Raw genomic sequence first — 24333 nt, 5'->3', positions numbered from 1 at the left:
TATAGTGGTAATTCTGTCAAGGTAGAATGGTCTGACGACGGCCGAAAAATGAATCTTGACTGGCGAAGATGCATGTTATAAAGCTTTTACGGACCGGTAAATTCTAATGCTTTCGCTGCCAGCTATATAATATTATGTATCATTTCATTTAGCTGGTTCAGAACCGGAAATGCTCACAGATAGTTATATCGTAACTCATAGTATCCCGGAAATGCAATTTTACGTATTTTCCTCGTTATCTTTTTTGTAGTTACTAATTGACTTACATATGCATAAGTGAATGCAGGGATATATTTGACTCAAAAGAACTACTAATAATCTACTACTTTAGAAAACGGCAAACTTCCTCAGTGCCCTCGCATAATAGATTAATACATTTTTTCATATCTCACAACATTCCCATTATAATATTATTGATATTGCCAATTTCTCCTCACTGAGATTAGTCCTACTGTGTCAGTAAAACAAATCAATTCTCTGTAGTTGCGATGTATTACGCCATCTAGTGTCAACTTTCTGTTTTCTATTTAACACCAATTCCAATTCAGAAACTTCTGTGCGACAGCGCCCTCTGAGGTTCAGTGGCGTAGTTGTGCTACAAAATGCCCTCAATATTGAGTATAAACGGGCTGTGAAGTAGACGACAAACGTCCACTTTGCTTGGCGTCATTTCGCATATAGGGGGCGCTAGGTGTTGACGAATGAAGAAGATGTCACAGCCATATCGTTATTGTATACACGAACATGCACCTATTCTATTCTGGTGTCCACAAACGTTCGATAGCCGTCAAAAATTCAAATATATTTAGTTTTTACTATCTATAATTAAATGCATGTATTTGACCTTTTGAAAAGATATAAATGATATTTAACATACACCAAGTCCGCGAGGTTTTGCCTCGCACATAACTTCTGTCAATATATGGCGTCGTGATACCCCGTGCATACACACACAACTAAATTGCATGTCTGCTGAAGGTTTTAGTGGTTGGGTTAGGTTAATTTTGTATTTACATACATAGCACGATGTTTGAGAAAGTCGGGGCTTACAACTAACAATCCGAGTTCCTTCAGCCCATACGCAAAGCTTTCATACATCCCGAAGTTTACAGGTAATCCAACGTAATACATTTGGCTTACCGACAACTAAACCGGTAAGCCACTTATTATAACTATTAATTCATAGACACGGGCCATCTAATGTACTGGAACATGCAGACCCTAACTTCACCATCTTTGTCACGGCTCATATCGGCATAGAAAATATATTTACCGCCGATCATTCTTCCCAGTGTTATCGCTATCGTCAACACGAGACTCCAGCTTGACTTTTATACGATTTTACTTTTGTACACTTCGTTTTAATATACATATGACCTTTGCACTGACATCGATAGCGAATCGCATTCGACCGTCAGTGAAATCATAGCATACAACTGAATAAAAATATTACACCATATTTATAAGACAGTCAATAATTCGACATTGTTGATATTCCAACGTCTAAATTTGAAAAAAAAGACGTTCAATACCTTTCTTACCTTTACAATTACAATGATGATTGTTTATATGTACTGGACGACGTTTCCAAATTAATAAGAGGGTCGGTGTTTGCATTAAGAATTATTGAAGTTCAGTAAAGTGTTGCTTTTGTCAACAATTTTGATGGAAATTTAAAAATAATCAAGTTTGGTAGAATATTGCGCCGGTACCATTCTCTACGATGGTGACATCCAGAAAACACTATGTTACGATGCATTCGTGCATCGGTAAACCCCCCCCCCCAAAAAAAAAATACACACTTTTGTAGAACGTGTTTGCGTAGTCTCCATGGCAGAGAAAGATAACTATAACGATTCATGGAGGATCAACACCCGAGTCGACTTATGGTGCCGTTTTTTTACTGATGGGATGTTCTTCTTTCATACATTTGAGTAATTGGTGTGTCTTTTAAAGCGAGGGAGTCGTCGCCTGCGCATGCGTCAGATGGCCATAGCGTGTCATTGTTTACAAACAAACGTCTACCCATGAGCCTTTGCGTTTTTAGCGTGTGTTGTTATCATCGCCTGGAACTCAATTCTCGCGCGTGCGCATGGAACGACCCTCCTGCTTTAAACATCGCTCAATGCTAACGGGACAATTTTCTTAGAAGTTATTTTGATTTGAATTTTGCATGACGAGCACCGACACTCCGATCCGGGAAACTGACTCGAATCAAAACAAAAATGACGCGTGTCACATAAGAATATCGTGGGCGTTTTATTGACACCTGACGCATTAGTATTCCTCCAATCACTACTACATCTGCTTTCTGAATATCCTAAGTGAAATTGTGAAGGAGTTAAGTTGGAATCTCTTGTAGGCGATAGCTAATGGGTACGTCATTAGTCATTTACAGCGCGGTGGTCGTCGTGCAGCGTGTATTCGAATTTCATGTAAATAAACAATGTATTTTACACGCGTTGTATACGTCGCTATGAGTATACCGAATAGGACGCGGTTCGACGACTGCCACCCTTTACAATATCGTCTCAAAGTTCTTTTATTAGTCGCATGACAGATCAAAACAGCTCTGTGGATAGTCCTTGGCATCTGAAGTCATGTTTTATGGTGTTGTACTAGTAGTGATAGCCATCTATGACTTAGAATACTTACGCTATACCCATAAACATAACCTCCCTAATTACTTAGGCTAAAACCAATCACACATTAGGATTACCCACCGCAAGCAAAACCGTGGCTGGCTGAATAAATCACCTGACGGAAAATGAACAACAACAAACGTTATTGCAATATTTATAAAGATGACGGAAAGAATTAACAGTAAATACCCCAACGTATAATTTCCGTAGCTAACAACTCTCAATCAGTCATCCGCCCATTGTATTACATGTAATTTAAATATTTCCTAATACTATTTGTAATAAATAAAAAATATGTCCAAAATTATACGATGGATGAAATGTATGTAAAGTACAACACCACTTGCCGGGGATGAAATATACATTACAATACGCCTCATAATACCTTGATTAGACTTAATTTAGATAGATTTAATTACGGGTAACGCATCTCGTGTTTTTAGCTCAAACGTATCTTAAAGGGGAACTAAATAGAGCCTAATTTGGTGTTTGTATTTATTAAGTTGTACATATTGATTATAAGTTTGAAAACAAAATTTAAAAAACTGATTATCTTCAAAGTGATTATGATTTAAATATGAGAACCCATACAACTGTGAAGGACTTCCGTTTGCGCAATCTTGCCAAAAAAAAAAGAACGCCCGCATAAGGTATAAACAGGAAAGGTAACAAAGCATGATGACGAAATCGTATCTGATTATATATAACCATCTTAGAGAGTCATAGTTGGCTGGATTGAAAAGATGATTTTGTTTTGGGGTTAAACATTGTAACCATCTTGCCAACAACGAAAAAAATATCGAAAAAAAAATATATTCGTTCACCACGCCGGGCTTGGGAAAATAATACTTCTTTTTAAAAAATGCGTCATTGATTTCCACGACACTTTTACAATGAAGAAACAAACATGTTCCTAAAAAACATACACAATTTATTACAATTCGATTTACATACCGTCTGAATTTACGGTGTAATAATGGGTAGGGTCTGTGGGAAAACAGTCAAAGGCATTTATCATTATCTTCGTTTTGGTATATTTTCAATCGTAGGCAAACTCTCGACGCAAAGCAATTTTCACCATGATGTTTTTCAGTCCGATTTGACCTGAAACAACTTCCTTTGACCTAACAGGTCATGTCTTTCATTAACCATTCAAAATGATGTGTCGTAATGACGAAATTATTGACGACGATTTTTTTAACGCAATGCGGAATTGAATTACCGCAATGTTAAAATGCGATCTGTAGCGACAAAAAAAAACAAAAAACAAAACGGTGATTTTTCTCCCGAAACTCGCCATTCGCAATATTCAAAAGGTGACGACGATTAATAGTAACCGTGGGTAAACTGAGTGTGGAGGAAGTATATAAACACATTTCACGGTCGTTAACAGGTCACATCGTTCACACACTTTTCACGATAGTCTCACAGTAAACCATGCCCAATAACCAGGTACATGACTTAACGATCACATTTTGGCTTTTCGAAAGCTACTACTCAAAGAAATATGGATTACTTCAGTATTGCAACGTCGGTGATACTCCCGAGTAAATGACAGAATAGAAAGAATGCGAACCACGTTGTGTACGTTCGTCATGCACTCTGAAATTAATGCGAGTTTTCTTATACAACCAAACTACCGTACCAATCACGATTATTATGAAATGAAACACAATTTTTACAAGCATATTTTTAAGAATATCGTCGACGCCCACTAAAAAACACTCTGCGCGTATAGTCGTGAATGCCCTCAAGTCCGGGCTCGATAAATGCCTAAAATTAGAGGGATAGGCTTCATACTCGGGAGGGGCTTACGATCGGGGAAGTACGGTACTTTAACGCAATTGGACTGTCAGAATACTGTGGTTCAAACGCATAAAGTACTATCCCAAGGTCTAAAAAGCACATTGTGCATATAAAAGTTGAGTTTATACTAGTAGTACTAAATGCTTGGCAGCATGAAGGGCTACGTACAATCATGGAGGTAGAAAAGACCTCCATGGTACAATGGCGTATACGAATGTGATCAGATACTAAAACGTCATAGCTTTGAAAAGTACCCGGATGTTAAATATGTTTGTTCGTTATTTATTCCCCTCCATGAATGGCCTCCATGGTGTTTAATTGTAAGCACTTCAAATGTCTATCCAAGCTACAGTTATAATTAAAACAAAATCAAACCACTGCTATATTATTTCGAATACAGTTCAGAATATACATAACTATAAATTAAGGCCGCATTAAGGTTCGCTTTAATACAAATTATTACGTATAAAATCAAGAGTTATAATAAGTAATTTTTATTTTTACTTTAACTTTGCATCACTATCCGTTAGTTCAATGCGATAAAGCGCCCTCAAATGTATATTATTTGAACTCTCAACTTTACGAGTCGTGAGCAATCGAATAGGGTGTAAAAGTGTTTAAAATGCGAGCAACTGACCGGATCAATTAGATCTCATCACACACTGCAGTTATCTGGTGTTTTTAAAAGAGCGTCGGTTCGTTTGACCAGCGCCGTTGGCGATGAATATTTTACTTAACTACATACAGTAACCACCAGTGGCTGGGTGATTGATCGTCGGCCGCCGAAAGCGATCTCCTTGGAGATAGGACGCTCACTTCGTATTCTGACGTGTTGGAAGACGAAAGGTCAACGGCTCCTTCAAAAAGCACCGCATATAATTTTTTCTACAAATTTATTGCATTAATAGATTTTAAGTCACGACTTCTATTTATTATAAGATATACTGATTGTCATGACGTCATTGATCTCGATATATATATATATATATACGTTTGGTTTCCATGGCTGCAAATCTCGACGGACACAAGGATTCTGATCTGATCCTTGAAGAGCGATTTACTTCGGAATTAGATACAACTTGGATGATAAGTTTGGCTCGGTATGTCTCGGTGACATCTTCCTATTCTAATATAAGACTTACAACATCCCAGTTCAGGAACGAATATTATCTTGCCTGCATTACATCATTTAGCAGTTAGTTACTCATCCTTTGTTAATATTTGATATGTTATTTCATTATTTCAAATGTTACGCAAGTAATAAAAAAATCAAAGATGTTTGCTAAAAACAAATATAATAGTAGATAACAACATAATGGTCGATATTTTTTGTTTCACCCGATGTCTTGTCCTCGAGACAATCAACCAGTGCGAAACATATAACCAACACAACATGGGACATGCGAATCACGTTAAATGAAAGCACCGCCTCGAAATGCAGCTGTGATATAGTGAAGATAATGCCCATACGTTGACAGCAGGAATATAAACGCCGTATATTATGTGTACTATGACGAACCGCAAGATCCATAATTGACTCAGTCGTCCCCATTGCAATCACACCACGCTATACACCGTCAGTAACTCCATCTATGCGTGAGTGTTGCTTAATTCCTATAATCACGTTGTATATATTTAATTGTGTAATATACAAGTCTGCATAGAACGTAATCTTACTCTCATCGTTTCAATATTTCGCATTTACATGATTTAATCGGTTTTAACCACTGCCCTCGTTTTCCGCATCGCAGTGTTAATTCACCTAATACGTAACAGTCGTAAATATTAAAATGTTTTATTTGTCTCGCCTCTGAACTAGCTACGTACTCTGGACACATTTACGACACGATGTATTGCTTTAATGCTTTTTAGTTAATATTGCCATCGAATATGTCATACGTAGATTATAGTAAACTGCAAAATCAGCTGTATATTCACGTCACTATTTATTTATGATGAAACTTATTAAACAAGTAACGAGACAGAAAAAGGCAATCATCATGCGTTGTCTAGAATTGGTAATGTCGGCTGTCTTTGGGTTGGCTTACGTAACTACACGTACACGTTGTTCTGACTGTGGGTTTATCATCATATAACGCGAATCAAACATAAACATATATTATTTGCGAGACAAGCGTATGCATAATTAAATTAAAAATTTTCAATAATTAAAATAATCCCGGGTGATCTTGTAACACGAGATTTATTATACTTATATACTACAAGTACTCGTCATGACCCGGTCGAGTGGGACGTCGTTTTAAACCCGTCATCATTTTGTAGACATTCGATGATTTATATACTGCAGTTTTCTTTTAACCATTTGCCTATGCATATCACATGCACAAGAATACATATATTTATAACAAATAATAACGATAGACCTCGCCCTCTGAAGCACATTAACCAATCACAGTGCCAAATCAACTCAAATAATGCTGATTAACCGAACACATGGCATCAGTAACCTCTTTCATTTCCGAACACGCGTACTCGGCTTGTAGTTTAATTTCAATCTTCAATCTTACAAGATATAAACTTCGAGATTTTTCAATCTCACACAGAGAACTATACTATTATAAGATGCCACGATGAAATTACTCAGCCAACTGAGATTGAATGAATGTATCATTGACCCCAACATTATAATGACCCCCAAACACTGTATAATCATTGCCCCCTCCCGTTAGATTGCTAGTAACAAAACACGACCTTTAATAGCCTGCATTTATCCACAGTTTGATTCTACAGCAAATGTCTTTTATACCTGTGTGTACTATGTTTAATCTTTAGGGATATCACCAATCCGTACATATGAGTGAGGAATGTAACGTGGAATGATCGCATCTCTGGTTATTTAAGTCAAGGACGCAAAATTGATACATTCACGCAACATGATCGTGTTAAAATAATATGAAAAACAACAATCAATGGCGAAATCCACATAAACATTAAGAGTTTGAACTGTTTTGACAGCTTCTTTCTCGCATAAGAGGTTATTACACCGCATCCTGTGATTCACATTTCATGAAATTGAAATAGCTACAAGCAGCGATGTGGTGGTTCCGCGCAATATGATATGGTTGCTAGGGACAGTCTCTTGGTAGTCAAGTGTCCGTTTATATTGAGTATTTTCCTCATTTGAACACGCGACCTCTCTTGTTGTTCAATCTATTATTCTCGGGTTAAAGTGCAGTTTGGGTAGGTAATTTGATAGAATGCATGATGTCACCACTAATGTTAGTAATAATTGAATGCCCTGTTGACTTCCAGGAATTTAAAATGTATACCCTAGTGGCTATAGCGTTACTATAAAAAACAAGAATCGTGCAATAATTGCAGAGTAATATCTTCTTTTTTTATTCTTATGATCATAATAAAGAAATGTATTCAATTCTATTATTTGTTTTTTCTTCAACATTAAACGAAACCAGAAAATTTCGTAGTACGAAAATATATTTCACAGTGTTCCACATTTTTGTTTTAAATTACCAAAATAATACATTTTTTGTATTAGGCAAGATTTCTATAATACACCATTGTAAAACTCACTTCAGTGTAGGTGAATCCCACTTGACCTTTTATCTATTTTGGAAATTATCAAGGGGATGCCATATTTGCCAAAATATGTTTGTTTACTACTGTTCATAATGTATTGTGTAGATGTGTTTCTTGTTTGAAATTCGGCCATTAAAACGTCATTAATATTTTCTTTGACTTCGTCTTGGGATATACGAACACAATCCTGCACGTCGTACACCCAAAATACCATTCGAATCCCAAATGCTTTTATAACATTAAAGACCCGAAGTTGCCTACAAATCACTTTCATTGATGCTAAATATGTTGAATTGAATACAAGACTTCAGCTGTAAACAGTATTACGATTTGCCCAGCCTTAACGACTACTTTGTTTCAGCCCCTCAAATTAGATTCTGATTCTGATTCCTTTCCTTTAGATTGACAGTAGTCAGAAACTTGAAGTTGTTTTCATATTCATTTAGATGAAAATAATCGTGAATTTACTAAATTTCTGAAGTGTCGTGTATTCAACGTTCACTTCTGACGCCTCTTGACTGAAACTCAATTTAACGATACCAGACCAGACGACTACTGTAACATATGATAGGATATTTCCAGCGAAATCCAGCTCATCGTCACACAAGCGCACGCGAAGGGGCGAGGCCGCGTGTTTCGTCGAAAACCTAATATAGGAACGAACTGGCTGATATTGGTCACACAACAGGGAAATAAATTAATTTTATATGGCCTGGAAGAGATTGAAGCGGGGGGGGGGGGGGAGTCGTCACCTGCGCACGCGACAGACGGCCCTAGCGTGTCGCTGTTTGCAAACAAGCGTCTACCCATGAGCCTTTGCGTTTTTAGAGTGCATTGTTGTCGTCGCTGGAGTGGGACAGTCAGATTCACCGGATAGGAAGTGTAAAAAGCCCCATTTTTTGCCCCAACCGTGCTAAAATATCGTCCTACCGGCCGGCGGTTTAAGAAAGTCCAATCTAAAGTAGCACTGTAGTGGACAATTATACACATATATTAAACCTTCTATCAAAAAGACTTCCGAAGTCAGCATCCAGTACGTACGTGGGTGAGCACAGATTCAGTTCGCTGACTGAAATTGTTACCCGTTTCATAATTAGTAATTCGATCTATTTCTAACTTGAAACGAAGCACACCCTCGCTAGTGAACTGGTGAACTACAAAGAACAGACAGAACAAAATAGAATCGATGCGGAATACAATTTAAAATAAACGGCTTAAATAGACTTTCGTTTATAGAATTCCGGCAACGCATGCGCAAACACCCACACATTAAGAACATACTTGGTCGCTCCCATATGACATTAGATGGGTTAAACACAAATTGTGCGTCAATTGTTATACACTTAATTATGTGACTGTATTATTATGCAACATACTGTCAATGTATTAAATTTCAGAAATAATAAAACATAGAACGGGACTTGCGTGCACAAAAAGGGTCGCTGACCATACACATGGTAGCTACAGTGTGTGGATAGTTGCCGTGTATTCTATACGATTCAATCGGAATTGGCGATATCAGCGCACATTGATAATACGCGATTTTCTCTGGTCACGTAGTTCACAACTTAACCCAGGGTAATGTACCATATGCATGTATAGGGTAATCCATCGATACACGCTAGATGGTACGGGAAAAGAATGTTTTGATTAAAAGTGTACATTCATTTTATTCTCATTTAAAAAAAAAAATACGTAGTTGAATATATAGAACATTAACATAATTTATTACATAAAATTGTTGACCATCAAGAACTATTCCGAACAATCTCGTGGGATCTGACAATATAATCACACACATTAGTTTATATTTTCACAATGTGACGTAATATGAGCTAGCTACCTATGTATTTCTACAGCATAACCGCAGTGATTGCAGTGAATATATACATTATGGGTGAATGTGACTTATTATAAGTTATTAATTGTGAAAAAATGTAAATGTTTGCAGGTCACCTCTTTGAATACACATATTTTAGATCAAGCTAAATTCAAATATTTTACTCAAACATATAGCATATATCTCTAGAAATACTTTTGCAACAATTAAATGAGAATTTACTATTAATAATAAGCAAATACCAACATATCCAATGATGTCACCTCCTCGACGATGTATAGTTTTTGAGTCACTGTGATAGAAACGAATTGGAATATGTATTTGTGAAAGCATAATATCCAAGCGTAATAAGTGCGAGGCGTGTAATCAGAACCGCGGGGTTACGTTGATCGACGAAGACAGACTGTCTTACATAACGTTACATTAGGTCAAGGTACTTAAAATACTGTACTCTACCTACTTACATGTTGGTGTAAAGTAAATGAATAATGTATCCGACAGGTATTGATGCAATAATTCAAGTTATTGATATATTTGACGGAGATGCAGCATATAATTCAATAGCGATGTGAGACAAACTAAACTGATATTCATTGTTTATACTATTCGCCCCTGGCAGGGTACGCTATACGTCATGATGTATATATGAATCAAGTCTGCTTTTCGAAAAGGCAATTATAAGATGTATTGAGGTCATCAGAATCACAGCTAAAATAGGTGATATTGTTCCTGTAATTGTATCTCGACGAGCTCGAGGCAACCCGCTAAAGCATGAGTACCCATGTCGACGCGATGGAATTAGATCCAGTAACGCATGTCTTTATAAAAAAAGTAGCGATAATTATGATGACAGAATATAAATAAAGACTAGCATTGGTGTAATTATATGTGAACATTCAATCCTGGAATGTAAACTCAACAACATTTCTCGATGACAAAGCGATGTCATAAAGCATCAATTAAACTACGTTGGTGTTGGTATCTCGAACGTATTTGTATCCGAGTAAGCTGTAAAATATCTACACTTCCTCATGTTTAAAAAAGAGAGAAAGGAGATTCCGAACACACGTATGTCATGGGTTTGTATTTTAGTTGTTATACATTGTAACTCAGCAACTGATCACTTCGGATTCAGAAACCAAGCAGAAACTTTAACATTACTTTCTCCCGGTTTAGTCATAGCTACTGTATCCTTATGTTTCGTATTATGTTAATAGTAATGCATCGAATTTCTTCCATGGCTGGTCGAATAACGGGATACACTGTTCTCTTTCCGAAGCGTCATTTTGAAGCTGTCTACATGGGTGGTGTACGTACTTACTCTCCTTAAAGGACCCTTTTCTTTAGGGGTGTAATGCACACATGGCAAGAACCGGAACACGTGCCTGAACCCGTTTCTAAACTTAGCATTCATCCAGCAATATACAAATGGGTTGTAGACACAGTTACTCATTGCTGTCCAATGAACTGCAAAATAAACCACTTTTATGAAGTGGAACATTTGAATCTGAGGATGATGGTCTAACAGCAAGATAAACGTGTGGATGGGTAAATAACATATAGCGAATATGAACACTATCAAGGCAAACATCTTGACAAGCTGTGGAGAAAACAGAAAAAAAACAGTATTACAAAACGCAGGCATGGAAGCGTAATATATTATCGCCATAGGTAGGGCGGCAAAACAAATAATGCAATTTCCAACACAGTATGTTAAAGCAAATGTGTCAGCACGTATTGGTACACTCATGTAATAGGACTAATTACAATGGTCACATCGCATTAGACGTAATAATGGAAACACAGCGCTCGTGAGGATTGAGTCTTAATCGGTGTGTCTGTAGCTCCAAGTGATATAATGAATACAAACACGAATATACAAGAATTAATTCCCACCAAACACAGAACGCCGTGTCTGCTTCACAGAAATCAGAACGCCATGTCTGCTTTACAGAAATCAACAACGAATACAAGCCAGTGTTGTCACATCACTTCATCCTGAAATGGCCTATACGAGGCGTAGGCAATTCTCGCTCATTTAATGTGAAATTTATTTTTGGAAATGAATTGGTACAGACCAGCACAATTCAAATTTGTCAAATTGAAAATTGTCTGTCAATAATTGTGTAGATGCCTACGTCGTGTTGGGAATTGTGTTCAACTGCCTGCAAAGCTTCCATGTGCATAAGGCGGATGGTTATTAACATACTACCATGTTCCCAGCAAACGCGACGACGTGATTACTATAAATGGCGAGACAGAACGTTATCCTTAGACATTATACATTGTGCTAACTTGTTTCAATCCAATGCCTCAATGCGGAAGTTCATTACACCGTGAAATTGAACACCAATACTACATTAACATATCTGAAAATAAACACTAATTAGATTGGCAAAGAATAAACTTCCATAATATCGGTATATATAATTTTATTAAGGTCCCATGTGTTGTTTTTGTTCAAACTCTGTATAATCAGATATATTTCGAGTGGCAAGTTGATAAATCCGCGGTATACAGCCAACAACGCGCAGTAATGTTTTGTTGGTAAAAATAGCAAAATTTTGACGTATATTAAATGTAAAAACAATATTTCTTTACCACAATTACTGAGCGAAATTTGAAATTTGTACCAACTGCTTGAAAAGAAATCGGCACATGACAACACTGTTCGTTTTTCCTTTACGTATTTTTTGTTTTCAAAATTGAATTCCGATCTTACGAAAGGATTCTTTTTTCATTCTATTTCAAAGTTACTGGATCAAGAAATTTCCCTTCCAACTGTATCCATACTTGATACATACGCAAGATATCACCACTGGTAAGATTAGCTGTTTGTCATGGTAACGATACATTTTAGCTAGACACAATAACACTCATCGATGGGTAAGTAGAGTATATTTCATCTTTCCTGTCGATAATTTTGAATAAATGGTCTATTACGCACTATAAAATTGAGTTATATTGGAAGATGTCGCACCATGAATATATAAAAGTCACTGACAATATTGGATTCAGGGATGATTATCGGAATTCTGATCGCACGACTTCATTTCGACTGTCAAATGCGTAGCTATCGCGCAAATGAAATTGTGATTACGTGCAGTAGATTATATCTAGACATTTACTTAAAAATGCGGAATTCATGCACGACTTATATATCCCGTTCCGTGAATTTACTTTAACACGAGCATTCTACATCTACAGAACTAAAATCAATTATATTATTATAGTAGTATTATATACATGACATGTCATCTCGTTTTTACTACGTTATCGGGATGATGGACGAATGGCTTTTCCCATGGACACGTGTATATAGATTGGTGGCGGCCATCCATTGGATGGTTCTTATGAACAAGTGCATGTAGCAGCAATCTGTTCTGCAACTTCATATGAAGGCCGCGATGATTGTTATGCAATGGGTCCGGTGTACATATTATTGTGCAGAGGCTAGTGCCCACAGAAACCGTTGCGTGATGTTACGCATGACTGATTTTTATCTGTATTTATTACATTACGTTGTCAGCCAATATTCGTTTTGTTTGTTCAATGTGTGGCTGGTTTTACGTAGGCCTGCGTTGCGTATCTTTGTACATAATGAATGTTTATAGAATTTATTTGAACTGTCCTGTGATTGAACTGGTGTATGTAATAATCTCTCGTGACACTCATTATAATTATAATATGAGGTTATTACGAGGATACCTCAACGTATGCACGAAGACAGTACAGCGGTAACGACGCGCAGCGGAGGTCGATGCGACGGCGTACTGTCTGAATTCATATTATTATGCATCTTTTCCTTCCAAGGAAGGGAATACCAAAATCAAAAAAAGTTTAGAACAGAGTCAGCGAACGTTTTTGTGCGGAGTCCGGTTAAACCCTGGTGGCAGCCATGTTTATTTTTAATATTATTGAGCGTGTAATCATTTCATATTTGGAATTCGCATTTCCTTATATGGTAGGGTGAAAAACCGCAAAATTACAGCACGCTGTAACTTATGGCGTTACGGTGACAGATGTATAATAATAAAGTGTATTACTATAAATAAGCCACCTATTTAAATATAAAAATACGAATATCTGACCATTGCTGATTAAGTGCAATGCCTCTTTCCTTAGCCTAAAGGTCATGTAAATAAACTGTGATAAGTGACATATTTTATTTGGAACCATGCTGGTCAAAAGATTTTTCTCGTTTAGACAAGCTTGGAAAAAGTATTGGTACATGACAATTAGATCTTATCCTATATATAGCATGATTTGCATAATGCACAATTTATGTACGCGCCCAGTTTTGATAGCGAGATTGAGACTGGAGCAACGTAACCATTCTTGTTGCCAAGAATGAGGAATTCTTTGAACGAAATTGGAGAGGAAATTAATTTCAATTTCCACCCCCTGATTGAGCTTATCATCACCAAAACCATATCTATTTAGAATGGAGCAAATACGCGTTGTCCCCGCTCATCTTCCCTGAATAGAAGAACATAATTCATAATTCATAATTACCCGTGCTGAAGATTGACTAATATTTGAAAATTTTTAGTCTAATCTCTGGTAGGAAGCAATAGAACTGTGACAAAAAAAGTTTATGTGAGATTATCAATGTTTCTAATGAGTGTCACTGAGATTTATTTTAGTACTGCAAAATAGTTTGCATAGCATTGCCGAAAAAGCGCATTTAGCAAAACATTCGATCGAACAATGTTTTTCGTGACAGATGTTAGAATATACAGTATATTACGTGGATATACTGAGAGAATGCTAATGTATACCATGCAGTCGAGCACGTACTTTGCAATGATGCATGTACATTACATTCATTTGTTGTATGTACCTGAACGACATATGGCATGTTTTCCAAATGACCAAAAGTAATATTTACAAGAACCGTTTAACATTTGAGAGTTCTGACAAAATAGTTAAATATGCAATATGGCAGTATACATATGATAACTCCTTCACAACAACACGGTATCGTGACACAATATTATTCAATGGAGAGTTCTTAGTATCGCGGATGTGTACTTCAATCATTACATGAATTCAAGAACAGGTGAGTGTTGAACAAACGTGCATGAAACCGCAAATTATATGCGAAGCGTTGTAATCTGTTTAGAAATTTTGAAGAGCTCATCTGCTGTTCTAAAACGACACTGAATTTCGTCTTCCCTCTTCGTATTATCTGAACAAACGTGAGTACAATGACAACAGGTCAATAATTGAGCATTGACGCTTTACGCTTTGGGATTAAGTGGTGGATTACTTAATACACCTGCGCCCGGACCAAAGCGAATACGAATCCGATACGGACGAATGGTTACAAACACAATGCGATTGCGTTATTTGTACTTAAATAGAACTAGGATAATATATTGATATCGATATCGATGATACGTTTCTTTCATTAACAACGATGCATGAAAGTTACTTTGAATTTATACTAGACATGCAAGACAGGTTTATAGTAGCTATATTATCAAAGCCAGTTTCTTCTCATATAATATTGTACCCATTGCAACCAAGTTAACGACTTCCCAAATCAGAGGTGCGTAACGCAAATTACCCATTTTAACGAGCGAACAAAAAAATTTCAGTAAGAAAGATTAGGTGTCTTTTATTTTATGACATGTTTAGTGGTATCAATATCAGCCATCGGATTAATCACTTAATAATCGTTATCAATATCATGCAATAATGTTTCGTTAAATACCACCCGCAATTCGATAAGCTGGTAATCGCTAATAGAAACGATCTCACAAAGGCATCTCTGAATTGTACATCACATTTTTTTAAAGAGGGCTTTATTCACATAGTCATGCTTACGCTTAATTACGATAATTCCCATTTCGTTAAGTGAAAGAAGCTGATTGAGGTGTAATATTAAAGTAATGTTAACACAGTTCAGTAGTGAAACATTTTACTCACGCGTTAGAAGTAGTCTCTCATATTCAAATGCTGAGTAAAGAATATACATGATCTTGAAATGTCACTTATGTCACTAAAGTGTTACAGAAACATGTGAACCATTAAACAATTAAACATTGTTATGTCAAACGGACAACCTCTAAATCCGATTTACATGCAGCCTGACTTTGATATACCATTGGGATGTTATATCTGATTTGTTATAAACCTAAATAATAGGATAAACATTGTCGCTTACACACAACAACTCAGTTAACACAATTATATTAATCATATACCAATAATTGGTAACATTGCTAATAACAATACGAGTTGACTATTTAGTTTGTGGCGTTGGGAATTGGAATTAATAAGCAGTATCCTTTTATTTATTGTATTTGTTTGTTTTTTAATAATTAGTGAGACGAGACATTTCCTAGCGTTTTCTTGTTGTCCGGGCTTTAATTGCAAAGTGTCTGTGGGCAAACCAGACTCCCAAACCTAATACCACTGTGTTTAAAAGGTACTGAAAGACGGGCAGACTGTGCTCGCATGTATACGGTTCCGGAAATCGAACGTAGAACCTCTCCGGTACGACACGAACACGCTCACGCTCAAGTTAAGGCGATAATTGAATATGTGTTAAAACATAGAACTACTATGATTAATACATAAATGCAGTTCATATACTAGTAAAAATCATACTATAATGATATGGACGAGTTTTTAAGACTCGGAGACCGGATTACGAAATATCCCTAATTAAAATACGTCGATTCAAATGCCTGTAGCAGAGTGTTGTATTTTTTGCTGACGTAATGTTATGCTGCGTAGAATAGCAGTACGGCGCGCCATGGCAACTGGATTGTTATAAATGCGCAATTGATGCAACATGTCAGAGTATCATGGTAAGATTTATATTATTACCGTGAACCGCCATTTCCCCGCCTCCATGCAAGGTAACTAGCCATATGTCATATACAACGATTAACAAAAAACGTTAACTCTCCTTCGAAATTAAAAACAGAAAATAATAACATGTTATTTTACACAACTTTTCTTTTTATATTTTTCGAGTCTTATATTTTATATATTCATATGTAATATTCTCCAGTATTTGTTTATAAAATCTGTCCCGCTTTATAAATACTTACATCTGAATTGTGTATTGTGATTATTGCTGCATTGTAACATTGGTGTACATACCGCCGATGACAGGATCATAATGTCGCGTGACAGATATCCTCTGCGTTCAGGGTGTCTGTTGGCACCTGCGTCTATTTCGGGGGGTAATTAAAGAGTGATGTTCATTCGGCGATAGTAATCAAGTCGCTGATGGAGATGCCAGGATAATCGGGCTGCACAATCTGTCTCCTGGAAGGTTTGTTCATTATGTTATGTCTGGTGCATCTAAAATCATTGCCTTCTTCACGAGCAACGAACCGCTATGTTTTTGCTTACTGTATGAAGTGTTACATAAATGTCCCGGAAAACAAGCTACGTTGCGGATTTCTCTGACATAATTTAACTGACCGTGGAAGGACCATGTATATTTCTGACACGTTTATCTCTTTAACCTGACCATTATTGGCTTTACTATCCTATTATGGTAATTGTCTGCTTTTTAATCATATGCCATTAGAAGACACATACACTTGCCCGATTTCCCCCCATAGAAACTTAATATTTTTTTCCGATTCAGAACATTATTGTTGTACATATTGTTACTACATGCAAGTACCTCTCACGGCTACTATATCATGTACCGGTTGTCAAGGAGCGATCGCGACGACGAATTTGCTATCATTACAAAAAATCTTTATACGGGAACAGCTGTTCTGGTGACAAGTCAATCACTGAATTATTACATCTGTACTAATCAATTAGACAGTATGTAAATTGTGACTGCAATTACAAAAAATACTTTCAGTGATTTAGGTACATTCATTCTGTTTGAATTTCTGCTTTCACCCACTTCAAGTATTGTATTTTATCCTATTTATTATATTATAACGAAATGGTATGTTTTACAGACACACTAACACTACCACGAATCTAATTACGTCCAACAGATTTCATTTCACTTGAATAGAATATGAGTTTGAATTAAATGACTGACTGAAACGTATTACATTGCGTTTCTATACGCCCGAAATCGTTTGTACAAAATCTATACTCATCTTCGCTATACGCGCTTGCATCCCACACACCACGTAATTACATCCATGTAATGTTCAATTCAATGTTACCGCCACTTGGTTTAAAGATGTAAATAAATCCATTTACGCTACAAATTTCCCTGGGCAGTTTAATTTTATAGTCAATATGATATATGTATACATATATATATATATATTTATATAATACACATGCATAGCGTGTTATGAGGCTCGATATACCATGTGACAAAGACATTGTAGGTACAAACTAACTCATCACTTTTTCAAGCAATGGAAACACGTGCGCGTTACGTTTTAATGTTGTCGTGTAAATTGGATTTGTACAACGCACAGTGCTGAGAGTGTATGGCGTCGGTAAGGAGATTAATTATGGTGCCGTGGATGCGCGGAATACTAATCACTGTGATCTCGTGGAGGTAGAATATTTAGGTTTATATTTATCAAATGGTGTAATGAAAGATAAAACAAATAGGTGGCATTTTTCCACATACCTTTTTCTTGGATTCCGCTTGTCTGGCATCGCGGTGTCTCTCCCTCTCTCCTGGTGGTTTTCGACCCCAAATAGAATATCCAATGATGGAATACGCGATTGAAAGAATCAACAGCGGCAAAAAGTATTGTATTATCATTAGAGAAATTGTATAAATCGATCGCTGCTGATCTGTAGCCCATTGCTCCGAGCAACTGATGGTTGATGAATTCGGATAGGTTTCTATTTTACTGTTGATTGCTGCAGGGAGGCTGATACCACCTGCCAGAAGCCAGATTACAACGATAACGATGAAGGCCCGTCTCTTGGTCATTCTGGGTCGTAGAGGATGTATAATTGCGACGTATCGGTCCAAGCTAATAGCAACCAATGTAAATATACTGATCGAGACGGATACCATTTGAATATACATCACCAGGGCACACATAACGATTCCGAACGGCCAGTGAAAGTTTATACTGTAGTAAAACGTAAGGTTCACGCACAGTACAGCCATGAGAATGTCACTGATAGCCAGGTTGACGATGAAATAGTTGGTCACCGTACGCATACGCGGGTTCCCAAGTACGATGTAACACACTACGAGATTACCGATAACGGCTAGTACCGATGTACATGCGTAGAGTATCGCGAGTATAACTTGCAACCACAGCGGCTGATAGTACTCCATCATGGGCGGCTGTTGATCAGCTTCAAAACTATTGTCTGTAATATTGTCAGGCCACAAGTAATCAGTGAAGTTGTACTGCGCCGCAACTCTGAGTATGGTTGACATCACGAACGCTGTAAGAGTTGCGACTGACGCGATATCAGAGCGGCACAGAATCCTTCTTACACTCTTCCTACGTCATAATATAATTAAAAATCTCGCAGTGCCATAAAGCATAGTCTGACATCAGGGATGTATAAACACACTACACATATGAAGAACATGTATTAAATCTTCCAATGGGAACTCGAGATCTGAAATTGATAGAATGATGAAAATTGAGTTTGAGTGACGCCATTGGGTGGAGTTTAGAATATAGCATAAAACCGTGTGTTTCGTTCTAATACTTGCAGGAAATGAATAGGAATATGTGTTTTGTTCAGCGCGTTGTGTGAACTCGGACTCCCCATTAAATAAAATCATAGATGACGTGTTTAAGATATGACAGTTACTTATAGGCTATCCAGGGTATGGTTCAAAACTGTAATTAAATGTGTGTGCCTTTCTTCATAAATTTTAGATCTCAGCAGCGCGTTCAATTTGAAAAATCGGAGTTAGCACAGGAAATTAAACCCGATAAATGACTGTTGTTTCTATCTGCCAGTATGGGGATTCGACACAAATGTTCGTATTACATGTTAAATAAGCGCACTGCATGCATTCACACCGAAGTATCACGATTGAGGGCCGCCAACGCATATCAACACGCCTTCTCTCTGAGAGTAGAACTCACGAAAAAGTACAATAGTGAACATCTAATTAGGCTGCCCAGCATCGCCACCTTTGAATGGTTGCCATGGCGTTCAGCGATGAGTGCACAGTCCTTGAGCACAATGCATATAAATGATTCACGTGGTTCCCAATAATATAAAATTACAGAAGCTAGCCAGTAGCCATCAGTTCAACCACGTTATGCATAACCATCAGTTAGTTTGTGTTGCATATCGATAATTATCAAAAACGATCAGTTTGTGTTTTCACCTCGTACTTACGCATACATAGAAAGGAAAATCACTACAATGGTGCATGACTAATACATATATAAATACGGAAGAATATCTGCGTACATTTATCATGTGATGTCATGTCATGTCAGGCTGCCGTTGCGGTTTACGCTGCTCATGTAAATCCATTTTTGTTATGTAGCCATGGAAAAGTTTACGCATAACACTGGGAGCATTTTTTAACCATTCGCTCTGCTACATGTTATGTAGCTATTCATTTACCGTTCTGTTCGATTCCCTTGTCATACAACGTAACGGTATGTTATTCTCTTTGTAATGTAATGTAATTTTGTGTTGCGTTGCGTTGCCCTGCGTTGCGTTGCATTGTGTGGGGTTGAGTTGGATTATGTTGTGTTGCGTTGTGTTGTTGCCATGTTTTGATGTTTTGTGAATTCACGGATTGACATTATTTATTTATTTATTTATTTACTTATTTATTTATTCTGCACACATTCTATGTGCATTCGGGATATAATGCATATGCATTTATTTTTAGTGAGTCCATTTGTATCATGTGATTCAACTGACGTATTATTTTAAATATCCTTATCCAAATTAATAATGTCATGGTAGAAATACTCACAGCGTAGAACGCACCGCAGCAATCCCGGCTGCGACGTTTCAGTGGCGGCTTTGACGTACATTTTTGCTTCATATAAAGAATACCCTAAACATCAAAACAGAGTATCTTACTTAATATCCATTATAGCACGTTTGCTGATTATTTCGGATGGCTAAAGTTCATTCTAAACCTGGAAAACAACCCGAAAGCAACAACGGCCGGGGAAGCACCAGTGCAGCAAACGACAATTTGTTATGCGCAGTATTGTTGCGTAATTGTGACGTGACGTCAGTGACGTAATACCCATGTAATATCCACTCGGCGGGCAATATACCATGTGATATCCATCTTTTGTCAATGTCACGTGATTATAGCAGGCGTAACAGCAGTGAGATGTGATAATCAATTTTATTCAATATCATGTGATTTTTAACCAATCACAGTATGCGTAACAACAGTGAGATGTGATAACGTCGAATGTATCAAGGCGTCAACGTGATAAATAATCGCGCGAGAACAAACGCGATTATGTGCCATAAACTAACACGATTCACTCAACAAGTTAGTGAATGGACTATGGTCGCAATGAATAGAACGAATAGAGCTGTCTGCACACGGCCCTCTCATTTTGTGGCCGGAGTAAAAGTATCGCCTAGAATAACATGTATCGCTTTCATTTATTTTAATATACGTGTCACTCAAAAATATTTAATAAGAACACACACAAATCATTATTGTAGACTATTACTATCATCAATTTGTAATGCCTGTAATGACGTGTTTGTATGCATCCATCTCCTCTGAGCCATCTAGTTCATTAAAACTGATGAAATGATTGTCATTTGAAAAGAAAATGTTGTAAGAAAACTCCACCAAAACAACACTCACATATACGTTCTTATTACATGTAAGCTTTGAAAATGACAATAGACTGTCTACGGGAACAGATGTCAGTTTCTCGCTGCCACTGCTTTACAAAAATAAATCGTGAATTCACAGATTATAAAATGTTATCACTATCTTCAGTAGCTCAATCATCTCCACTGCAACACTGAACCATACTAGTGAATTGCTTGGTCAAATTATGAATGACCGAATGGAAATAGCGATATAGATGGAAATGAATTATATAGTATATATTAATATTATATATATTATATTATATTCTTCGATATCTCGATGTTATCGATATAACATCAAAAACATATATGTATGCAACGTGAGTGCACTTCAATTACTTTTTTTAAGAAATGGCAACATGTAGGCATCGGAACATAATCAAACATAGCTTTGTATTGTTCGTTTTTGTTACGTGTTGCAATCAAGCAAATCATGTAAGGCAGGGCAAAAAGAGGAAACATCCGTTTGTATACGAATCGAGTTTGAGTGGCGGTGAAAAAAATATATATATACCTTTGCAATTATATGCTTGTGTGCGAGAAGATACAGTACTCGACTGGTCACTAATCGATAACAAAACTGACTGTAGTCATTTGGGCTCCTAAGTAGTGACTACGTGTGCATCATACCGCTTTCAATCACTAATGATTTACTCTACCACGCACTTAATGAATTTGATCGTATAAAATTGTTTGGCTGTCTACATCAATTGAGCATAATGGTTTATTCGGAGCTTTTATTCAGTAAAATACGAACCGGCTGGTAAATAATGAGAGTTTGTGGCCACTTACATTCTACATATCAATCTGTCTTTACTCCTTAAGATGTAATGTTTTTGTATGCGACGATCGAAATAAATTTATATTCCCAAACACAGAGTACTCTTGATAAACGCGCTAGCTACTCGCGTTTTTATGTCATCTCAAGCACATTTTCATCGGTAAATACATAGTTTTAAAGTGGGGGAACGTAGACTTGGCTACCATCATATATTCGGAAATTTAAATAAGTGGCTATATATAGTTAACCGACTTGTACGGCTTTTCCAGCGACTGAAGGCATCTAGGTACGCAAACAGTTTACAATTGAATTCTTAAAGCAAACATGCTCAACAGTAATTAACTGTAGTGTGGCAAACATAGTAGATACATGGAAAAACGTCACCTGATATGTACTCATTACGTATTAAACCGACTGAATAAACACTGTGAAGCACAATATTAATCAAGACAGGTGTAGGTTGAGTACGTATAATTCAATGTAATGTACTTTGTGTTGTATGGATACATGTAGAAAAACAAAGTAGCTGTGTAATTAGTTTTGAAGCCGTATTAAAAAAAGTAACCAAATGAGATATGTTGTTCTCATTACAAATATGCATTTGCTAGATAAGCATGTAAACCAAATTGTGCTTGGTTCACTGGTGGATATATATTGTAATATGAAATATTTGTATTAATACCACGTAAATTTTCTAGAATAGTTCAATTAATTGCGCAATATCTAAGCTCACGATATATATTGTATTGGTACGCATCAATGTGAATAATAAAAACGAGTTCCTTCAAGGAATACCTAGTGTAGCTAGTTATGCTTCCCAGGCATGTATCTTTCGCGGATCAATACTACGACAAGATTTCGACTGAATCACGACATCTTGAAATCATACGAACACAATTTAATGAATAATGAAAGTAAAACTAATAAAACAATTCCTATGTAAAATCGCGCAAGCTGTTGCTGTGCGCCAGAATGTGCAACTGGTTCTCAATGGACCAAGTGATGATAGTGTGTGTCAAACATTTAAATAATTTGATAATGATATTACTCACATGACTAGTTGATAAACAAAGAGCCAATTACTACTAATAAAGTCATTCTGGTCAATGAAATAAACTAGTTTAAACCAGTTAAAAGAAATCAGAAGTACGATACAGATTAATATCAATAGCAAGTGTAGCAAAGGCCACTCATCTATGGAAGAGCACCAACTTCTGACAACTACACTTCCTCTTTCAAGATTGGTCATTTTTGTAAAAATACTGTAAGAGTATGAGTCATTAAAATGGAAGAACGTACTAGTATATCAGAATAAATCTTACAGAATAGTTTTGAGTATCTTCAACACAGCCCCTGAATCAAACTTAAGGTAGAGAGGCATGTTTGTGGGCACTTGGGAGTGACATTTTTTTGTTTTGCTTTTTATTATCCAAACAGTCTTGGCTATAGACTGTTAAAAATTTGTAGAATTGTGAATAGTGGAACATTCTCAAAAAGCGATTTTAAAATATAGATAACAGGTGCAAACATTCTATCTTTTGAATGCTTAGCAAAATTTAGCAAGGCTGTACATAAATAATAAATAAGAAACATGGTGAAAAAAAGAAATAACGGGATCTCCATATTATGCACTATATTTAACTTTTAACGAAACGATAATACATTTAAATTTGGAACTGTTACAGCCATTTTAATTATGAGCATTAGCAAACTTCTTACTGAGTGAATTGTTATGCAAATTAGCAATTATCTCAGCTTCATATTAGAGCACATCCCAGAACTTTAAAAAAAATAGCTCCTAGACGCTTTGACCTTTTGTTTTGAAATTTTCACAAATTATTGACAATGTGTTTATCTTCGAAACGCCGTCGGGGCATTGTTTTTGGTTGAACAGTGTTACAACAATCGCACAGACAACTAGCCTGTGTGTTAATTTATGCATACACTTG

General features: G+C 36.6%; 1 protein-coding gene across 1 annotated transcript; it reads right to left on the bottom strand.

Moving 5' to 3' along the window:
* Positions 1–11056: 11056 nt before the first annotated feature.
* LOC100372307 (RYamide receptor-like) lies at positions 11057–19204 on the bottom strand. The gene is made up of 2 exons (XM_002731956.1): positions 18431–19204; positions 11057–11446 (listed from the first exon to the last, which is right to left on the bottom strand). Exons 1-2 carry the CDS (start codon positions 19202–19204, stop codon positions 11057–11059), a joined length of 1164 nt encoding a protein of 387 aa, XP_002732002.1.
* Positions 19205–24333: the final 5129 nt, after the last annotated feature.

This window comes from Saccoglossus kowalevskii, chromosome 19 (genome assembly GCF_978046115.1).
Source record: "Saccoglossus kowalevskii chromosome 19, keSacKowa6.1, whole genome shotgun sequence".
Taxonomy (NCBI): domain Eukaryota; kingdom Metazoa; phylum Hemichordata; class Enteropneusta; family Harrimaniidae; genus Saccoglossus; species Saccoglossus kowalevskii.
The sequence above is the reverse complement of the archived record's forward strand: the minus strand, read 5'-3'. Positions and strand labels throughout refer to the sequence as shown.